The sequence below is a fragment of the Chanos chanos genome, chromosome 10 (assembly GCF_902362185.1).
Source record: "Chanos chanos chromosome 10, fChaCha1.1, whole genome shotgun sequence".
In the NCBI taxonomy this organism is placed as follows: domain Eukaryota; kingdom Metazoa; phylum Chordata; class Actinopteri; order Gonorynchiformes; family Chanidae; genus Chanos; species Chanos chanos.
In genome coordinates, this window is record NC_044504.1 from 1,115,001 (window position 1) to 1,125,000 (window position 10,000).

Consider the following 10,000-nt stretch of genomic DNA (forward strand, 5'->3'; position numbering starts at 1 on the left):
TCCCCGCCAACAAAACCACAAACAACTTAAAAGATGTCAGAGAACACTTGGAATTATACCTCTCCGTCCAGACATCTGAGCCTGATGTGAAAGCACTGAGATACGGTTCCTTTTGTGTGGCACCCGAAGTCTCTTTATTCTCCGCGCTCAGAGAGTGCTGGCAGGTCGCGTACGGTTCACGGAAACACGACAACATTTACACGCCAACGGACACTTGGAGAATATTCTGGATGTCCTAATATGTATCTGTTATCCATCACTGGCATCAGGACTGAGGTTCCAGTGAAATGATGGCATCTCACTGAAAGCTGTGTCCATTCTCAGCAGATCTCACATAATCTGAACACTCTAACATACTGACCTCACATCAAAATCGCTCAGAAACGTACACACCAAATGCAGGCTAAACAGCGTTATTTGCTGAACAGTAATGTATTGTTTAAGAGTACTTCTGAGTCAAAGCACAGAGCAGTCTCTGGTAACCTTAATGAGTCTATGCAAGTGTCTCCTTTTATGTGAAATAACTTACTCATGTTATATAATAGAGATTTAAACGTCTGTGTAAGCCTGGTGACTCGAAAAAGAGCCCACAGGATTGTCAGCGTCACATAAAGTGGACATTCAAACTTACTCACTACAACCGATATTTCTGCAAAGAGGATTTTAGCCAGTCAGGAGATGTGAAGTCAGTGTGTTAAGTACACAAATCGGACATGTGAGTACCTGTGGGTGAGACAGTGTGTTCACTGAGAGTGAATGGGCAGAAGGAGAGTAACAGCAGCTGTAGTCTGGTCTTCGGTGCTGGGTGTCATGGTTACTGTGGCTTGGTTAGCCTCCAGTCACACACAGCAGTGTCTGTGCTTTACTAGGGAAAGAGATATCCAGGATGTGGCAGCCCAGTGGACAAAAACAGTTTGTTGAAGGACACCCGTAAACATGGAGCCGTCTAACGGGCAGGGTGTCTCACTGGCACAGTCCAACAGTGATGTTTAGAGCCACATCTCAGATTCTGAATGCTCAGTCGGTCCATGCTATGTGTACTGTAGAATACTACGTGTGCCTGTGTTTCACTGTGTGTATTGTGTGTGACATAGAATGCTGTGTATGTGTTTCACTGTATGTACTGTGTATAGAATATTGTACCTTACTCACTGTGTGTAGTATAGAATATTGTATATTACTCACTGTGTGTGACGTGTATAGTATAGAATATTATCTATTACTCACTGTGTGTAGTATAGAATATTGTATATTACTGTGTGTGACGTGTACAGTATAGAATATTATATATGACTCACTGTGTGTAGTACAGAATATTGTATATTACTGTGTGTGATGTGTATAGTATAGAATATTGTATATGACTCACTGTGTGTAGTATAGAATATTGTATATTACTGTGTGTGTGATGTGTATGGTATAGAATATTGTATATTATTCACTGTGTGTAATGTGTATAGTATAGAATATTATATATGACTCACTGTGTGTGATGTGTATGGTATAGAATATTGTATATTACTCACTGTGCGTAGTATAGAATATTATATATTACTGTGTGTGATGTGTATAGTATAGAATATTGTATATGACTCACTGTGTGTGATGTGTATGGTATAGAATATTGTATATGACTAACTGTGTGTGATGTGTATGGTATAGAATATTGTATATGACTCACTGTGTGTAGTATAGAATATTGCATATTACTGTGTGTGATGTGTATAGTATAGAATATTGTATATGACTCACTGTGTGTAGTATAGAATATTGTATATTACTGTGTGTGATGTGTATAGTATAGAATATTGTATATTACTCACTGTGTGTAGTATAGAATATTGTATATTACTGTGTGTGATGTGTATAGTCTAGAATATTGTATATGACTCACTGTGTGTAGTATAGAATACTGTATATTACTGTGTGTGATGTGTATGGTATAGAATATTGCATATGACTCACTGTGTGTAATGTGTATAGTATAAAATGTTGTATATGACTCACTGTGTGTGATGTGTATGGTATAGAGTGGGGTATATGACTGTGTGCAGTGTGTGAGATTGTATGGATTGTGTAGTATGTGTGTGTGATGTGTATGGTATAGAGTGTGGTATATGACTATGTGCAGTGTGTGAGAGTGTATGGATTGTGTAGTATGTGTGTGTGATGTGTATGGTATAGAGTGTGGTATATGACTGTGTGCAGTGTGTGAGAGTGTATGGATTGTGTAGTATTTGTGTGTGATGTGTATGGTATAGAGTGTGGTATATGACTGTGTGCAGTGTGTGAGATTGTGTAGTATTTGTGTGTGATGTGTATGTTATAGAGTGTGGTATATGACTGTGTGCAGTGTATGGATTGTGTAGTATTTGTGTGTGATGTGTATGGTATAGAGTGTGGTATATGACTGTGTGCAGTGTGTGAGAGTGTATGGATTGTGTAGTATTTGTGTGTGATGTGTATGGTATAGAGTGTGGTATATGACTGTGTGCAGTGTGTGAGAGTGTATAGATTGTGTAGTATTTGTGTGTGATGTGTATGGTATAGAGTGTGGTATATGACTGTGTGCAGTGTGTGAGAGTGTATGGATTGTGTAGTATTTGTGTGTGATGTGTATGGTATAGAGTGTGGTATATGACTGTGTGCAGTGTGTGAGAGTGTATGGATTGTGTAGTATTTGTGTGTGATGTGTATGGTATAGAGTGTGGTATATGACTGTGTGCTGTGTGCAGTGTGTGAGATTGTGTAGTATTTGTGTGTGATGTGTATGGTATAGAGTGTGGTATATGACTGTGTGCAGTGTGTGAGATTGTGTAGTATTTGTGTGTGATGTGTATGGTATAGAGTGTGGTATATGACTGTGTGCAGTGTGTGAGAGTGTATGGATTGTGTAGTATTTGTGTGTGATGTGTATGGTATAGAGTGTGGTATATGACTGTGTGCAGTGTGTGAGAGTGTATGGATTGTGTAGTATTTGTGTGTGATGTGTATGGTATAGAGTGTGGTATATGACTGTGTGCAGTGTGTGAGATTGTGTAGTATTTGTGTGTGATGTGTATGGTATAGAGTGTGGTATATGACTGTGTGCAGTGTGTGAGAGTGTATGGATTGTGTAGTATTTGTGTGTGATGTGTATGGTATAGAGTGTGGTATATGACTGTGTGCAGTGTGTGAGAGTGTATGGATTGTGTAGTATTTGTGTGTGATGTGTATGGTATAGAGTGTGGTATATGACTGTGTGCAGTGTGTGAGAGTGTATGGATTGTGTAGTATTTGTGTGTGATGTATATGGTATAGAGTGTGGTATATGACTGTGTGCAGTGTGTGCAGTGTATGGATTGTGTAGTATTTGTGTGTGATGTGTATGGTATAGAGTGTGGTATATGACTGTGTGCTGTGTGCAGTGTGTGAGAGTGTATGGATTGTGTAGTATTTGTGTGTGATGTGTATGGTATAGAGTGTGGTATATGACTGTGTGCAGTGTGTGAGAGTGTATGGATTGTGTAGTATTTGTGTGTGATGTGTATGGTATAGAGTGTGGTATATGACTGTGTGCAGTGTGTGAGAGTGTGTGGATTGTGTAGTATTTGTGTGTGATGTATATGGTATAGAGTGTGGTATATGACTGTGTGCAGTGTGTGAGAGTGTATGGATTGTGTAGTATGTGTGTGTGATGTGTATGGTATAGAGTGTGGTATATGACTGTGTGCAGTGTGTGAGAGTGTATGGATTGTGTAGTATTTGTGTGTGATGTGTATGGTATAGAGTGTGGTATATGACTGTGTGCAGTGTGTGAGAGTGTATGGATTGTGTAGTATTTGTATGAGAGTGTATGGATTGTGTAGTATGTGTGTTGTGTGGATAAATGAAGTCCACACTGGGCTGCGTATCCAGGAGGTGCAGCAGACACACGGTGTTCTCCTCGACAGCACTCAGACCACTCCTCTCACCACTGAAATGGACCCACTCTCACAGCACAGTCCTCCTGCATGACGCTCCATTTCATTCATCTAGTCTCTCTCCATCGCCCCCCAAAAAACAGGCACGGGGCAGAACTTACCCCCATCTCTCTCCTTTAATCATCTCCCGTCATCCCGAACTGCTTTTAAACTCGCTCTTTAAATGACACCTGGCAAAGGCCAGGTCAGTGGCTACAAACGGCTCAGGATCCCTTCCCGCCCCCTCCCTAGGGCGGTCCGACGGGACTGGTATAGAATTGGGCTGTAAACGGGCGGGCCCTGCAGTAGAAAGGTGAGCAGCTGATTCACAGACAGACGTGGCAGTTCAAATCCAACATCTCCGCCAAGCACCTACCCTCACTGCCAGCCAAGGCACACCGCATTATTACAATATTCAGATTACCGTGCACTGGAAATTAATTGGACTAATTAACATACAAGTAAATGATGAAACCGTTAACACATTTCATTAACTCAAACTGTCATTCCTGGATCGTCGTGTGCTCCGTATTGCATTACAATGAATTGAATTCATTAAATTATGCAAATGAAAGGTGGCAGAAAATGGATGTGTCCTTTTAACATCTACAGACTGTGATTTTTTTTCTTTCTTTCTTTTTCTTTTTTTTTTAAATTTCGTTCGTGGCAAATTGAGTCAAATTCCAGGCCATGTGTTTTCTTCCACTTTGATGTGGGGTGTGTTAGAGACAAGCTTGTTTAACGGACACTTTTAATTACGGCTTCCTTATGCAGGCAGAAAGCAAACCAAGAGGAACGTGTTGTTTTTTTAAGCATTACACCCCAGAGACATCGGTGTTTCCACAGAGAGGGTGAGAGCTGAATCTCGCCTGTCAAATGAACATCACACCGATCTGTTTCCACGGCTCAGCTTCAGACAAAACAAACAACTCTATGGCTCATGTCAAGCTACAAATTCAAAAGTACTTGAGAAAAAAAGAGCCAACAACCATATTCACATACTTATCTTTCCTCAGAACTGATTTAACCCCCATTACTCAGAAACGATTCATTGCTACTCTTTCCAGAAATCCATGAGGAGCATCTGTCAAAACGAGTCAGGGTGAGGAGAGTTTTGGCCAGCTCACTCCACACCCCAAAACTAAGCCTGCGTCTGTGTAATCTCAACCTGTATCAGTGTAATCTGAGTCTGCGTCTGTGTAATCTCAACCTGTGTCAGTGTAATCTGAGTCTGCGTCTGTGTAATCTCAACCTGTGTCAGTGTAATCTCAACCTGTGTCAGTGTAATCTGAGTCTGCGTCTGTGTAATCTCAACCTGTGTCAGTGTAATCTCAACCTGTGTCAGTGTAATCTGAGTCTGCGTCTGTGTAATCTCAACCTGTGTCAGTGTAATCTCAACCTGTGTCTGTGTAATCTAAACCTGTGTCGGTGTAATCTCAACCTGTGTCAGTGTAATCTCAACCTGTGTCAGTGTAATCTCAACCTGTGTCAGTGTAATCTCAACCTGTGTCAGTGTAATCTAAATTTGCATCTGTGTAATCTAAGCCCGTGTCAGTGTAAAAATAAGCCTGCGTCAGTGTAAAGGGCTGTGCTCATTGACAGCTCATTGTGTGTGAGTAAGCCAGACAGAGAAAGACAGAGAGGGAGCTGAACTTTAAGGGAAAGTGATATCTGTGAAATACAAAAACAGAGACCGGCTACCCTCTGTCTGCATCTTACACGGCACTGACCTCTGCTGGCACCTACACAGAGGTTAACACACAGAGGACGGCAGAGTGGCCTCACTGTTCACATCAAAATGCATTGCAAGACGGACAATGCGGAGAGGCCAGAAACTCACACACACCGACAAAAAAACAGCCCAACACTGCACACACACACATACGCAGAAGCTTAAATCTGAAACAATTCAGCTTTTAAAAAGCAGCTAAATAAAAGAAAAAATTCTAAACACAAACAAGGCAGTTCTGACCAAATTCACTAATGCGCTCAAACAGCACATGCACACACACTTTTATTACTACAAACCTCATCTATCTGCATGGAGAGGCACCTGGTTCGGACTGATGATTATTCATAATTCCATACAGACAGTCCTGAAAGCAGACTGTCCGCTCACACACGTCTGAATGCACAGTCAGTCCCTTACACACACACATGCACACACACAGAAAAACAGGACACGTTACTACAGAGTTTAGTTCAGTCATTTTAGTAAGAAAGAAAAAGCAGCCCTCAAAAGCGGGCATTGTACAATGGTCCGACCGGTCTCGCAGAAAAGCCTGGGCGACGGTTTAAAAAGTGACCAGTTAAAAGGCTATGTGTAGTCAACAAGTCCAATCTGACATCAGAAACTAGAGAAAACATATTAACAAGGTATTTCTGTAAAGCGCCATACAACAAAAACTATCAAATCAAATGTCAAAATAGTGTTTCACTGTTTACCAGTTTGTATAGTACTTCTTTTTAATGTGTTTGTTTGGTTCCCTCGGGGTGAGTGCGGAGCAGCAGGTAGTCTGAAGTCTTTGACCATTCTGTGGTCAGAATGATGTCACACTAACACTTCCACATTACCTGTGTGGGATGCCAAGGCAGAGTCTGTTCTATGAGTGACACACACACACACACACACACACACACACACACACACACACACACACACACACACACGAGAAATGAAGAGGACGCGAGTGTGTGAAGAACGAACGCCACACAGACACATCTGTGTACTCACAGCAGAGTGAATATGTGCACAGCTACAGTATAAAAGACTTTCCCCCTTTACAAAATGTTATCAAACAATAGTTTACAGGTTACCCACCTCAGCGACACACACACACACACACACACACACTCTGTGCTGCACTGCTGGGGAATGACAGTTAAGGTCAGATAACATGGCTAAAGTATGAAGGCAGAGTAAGGACCAGGGCACATTATCCTCCTTCTCCTCTACTTCTTCTTCTTCTTCTTCTTCTTCTTCTTCTTCTTCAAGAAAAACAAACAAAAACAAATCCTCACTCACATGTGCATTTATTCACTCACTCACAAACACATGCACATACACACTCTCTCTCTCTCTCTCACACACACACACACAAACACACGCACACAATCTGTCTCCAACATACTCAACAAACACTTTCTCTCCCTCTCACACACAAACACACACACTCTCTGTCTCGCACAAACATTCTCTCTCTTTCACAGACAAATACATGGACACACACACTCTCTCTGTCTCACACAAACACACACTCTCTCTCTCTCTCTCTCTCTCTCACTCACTCACACACACAGAGCTTGATACGGCACAGATATTGTGGTAACTGTCTAAATCCTAACTGCTCTTTTGGTCCTGTCTGGGTGTGTCACTGTGCCAGGCCTGGGTAGGGGGGAGCCATGCTTCACTGTGCCACCTGACAACATGACACCATGACACCATGAGCACATCACACTGTGAATGAGGTCCAATTTGGCAATGCAACCATCAAAGAGTCTTCATTTAGTCTTCAAAAAAACCCTCTGATTTCAGATGATTCATTTCATTTTACAAAAGTAATACATTTGAATATTTTACATATTTAAAAATGAAGAGGTCAATACACCACAGAAAAAAAAACAAGGAAAAAACAAAAATACAAAAAAACTGTTGGACTATGCAAAGCCTACAAGTTTTTCGCTCAAAAGACTTGATTTTGCCACAAATGCATTTATATAACATTAGTCAACGGCAGATGTTCAGAGGAATTATGAAACCAAAAAATAAAAAACATTTTTTTTTTCATTACTTGATTGTTTTCTGAATGTCACCGGCTAAAATCCTTCATGATGCTAAAGAACGGGCAGACACACACTCGCCGCTAGCTTAAACAAGCCTGAATCTCACAAACACAGGGAGAGAAAACACAAAGTTTCAGAAATGCATTTTCCCAAAGATGCAGAGGAGAAAAAACATTGAAATGAGGACCAATGAGGACAGATGTGTCTATAGGGCGTGTGCCCGCGTGACTGCGCTCTCACACGCGCACGCAGCCTCTGCACAAACATCAGCTATCACACATCACAACGTCCTCCTCGCAGAAGCTTAGAACGACTCACATTGTCCCAGTCAGCGGCGCGTGTCACAGAGGACCTCTCCCACTCGCACGACTAAACGATCTCTCCGCACGACGGCGGCGTCACGCGAGACAGGGGACAGAACTGAATCGGTCAGAGCGCTGCTTCATCTCTGTCCCTCTCCATCACGCTGAAAACACCTGCACAACACGCTAATCTCTCCTCACCCTCTGTACGATCGCGTGTGTGCGTGTGCGTGTGCGTGCGTATGGGTGAGAGAGAGAGAAGGGGGACACATATCGGATTCAGGCCATGACGCTGTGAGAGTGTTGGGGTAGTTAACGCTGTAAGAGTGTTGGGGTACTTAACGCTGTGGTGCCAGACTGGTTTAGCTAAAACTCCGACGCTGCGTCACTGTGAAACTGCATCTTCGCCTCCATTTCGGCTCTCCCCGCGGGGGCGGGCAGGGAGGGGGGCGTGGCTTGGCGCGGGTGGTCAGTCAGGGGGGGGGGGGGGGTCACTCCATGGCCTCGCTGGCAGACACGGTGACCAGCTGCAATGGGATTTCAGCGTTGGCCAGCAGCTCCTGGGCATTGGTGGCGGTGACAGTGGCCAGGCCCTGGACTCCGCCCGGCTGGATGTTGGTGAGGATGAGTGTGGTGCCACCCGTGGCCGTGATGACGCTGTCAGAGGAGGTGACGGACTCGGCGCTGGAGACCACCGCGCTCCCAGACGTCAGAGCCTTTTTATTCTGGTGAGTCTTAATGTGTTTAGCCAAGTGGTCACTGCGCATGAAACGCTTGGAACATTCCGGACACACAAACTTCTTCTCTCCTGTGACGGGACAAGGCCAGGCAGAGCTGTGAGTGTTATTACGACACAGAACTGCACAGATATGTCTTTTCCTCCAGACCAAGCTTATTTACACATATGACTGCAAACAACAGTGCAAACAACAGGGCAAACAACAGGGCAAACAACAGGGCAAACAACAGGGCAAAGACACATTTAAATCCCAGAATCCCACAATGCACTGAGCAAGAGAACATGTGTGTGTACCTTTATGTGTGTATATAAGTGTGTGTGTGTGAGTGGTGAGTACCTGCACGCACGCACACATATGTGAGTGCGTACCTGCATGTGTGTGTGTGTGTGCGCGTGCATATATGCGTGCGTTACTGTGTATCTGTGTGTGTGTTTGTATGTGAGTGCGTACCTGCGTGTGTGTGTGTGTGTGCGCGTGCATATATGCGTGCGTTACTGTGTATCTGTGTGTGTGTTTGTATGTGAGTGCGTACCTGCGTGTGTGTGTGTGTGTGCGCGTGCATATATGCATGTGTTACTGTGTATCTGTGTGTACCTTAGGGGTGTAATGATTAAACAATATGAATCGGAAACCGGTTTTAACGTTAAAGATGCGACTACATCGATACGCGGGCCCCTTGATCGGTCTAAATGTATCATGAACCTGTCGATAGCACGATTCTAAGGTTACGAGTCGGCTGACTGAAGGTTTGCTGCTAATTCTACTTTAGTATTTATCCGCTGTGGAAGACTCACTATTCTAAAGTTACAAGTCATGTTACTTTCAAAATAATAATGACCGCCTCGCATTCGCAAACAAATTTGCACAGCGTCTCGCGTTGACCTTTTACTTTTTAGGAGAGTAACGTTAGCCTTACGCGGTAACACAAGAACAACGTCCGGCAGCGCTGAGACGGTTTACAGTGCACCGTCAAATCTAAAATCTAAGGTTTGGAAGACATTTGGATTTTTACGGGAAGGGAGGAAAAGCACGACAGATCTTACCACTGGCCTGGTGAGACAGCATGGTGAAACATATGCGGGCGATGAGGGATCTGTGAATGCTAGTGCAGCTAGTACAAGTAAGAACATGCAATACAAAAACATTTGTCCAGCCACGACTTAGCCACAACTCGGCCAGGTCTAAGGTAACCACGGCATCTATAGACCATTTAAAATGTCTGCTCATACAGTTA

At 43.3% G+C, this 10,000-nt stretch overlaps 1 protein-coding gene across 1 annotated transcript in view; it reads right to left on the reverse strand.

Moving 5' to 3' along the window:
- Nucleotides 1-8,508: 8,508 nt before the first annotated feature.
- sp3a (sp3a transcription factor) overlaps nt 8,509-10,000 on the reverse strand; it is a 10,618-nt gene continuing 9,126 nt past the window's right edge. Inside the window, 1 exon segment of the mRNA XM_030787107.1 lies at nt 8,509-8,834. Coding sequence (XP_030642967.1) covers nt 8,518-8,834 — 317 coding nt within the window. The 3' untranslated portion in view covers nt 8,509-8,517.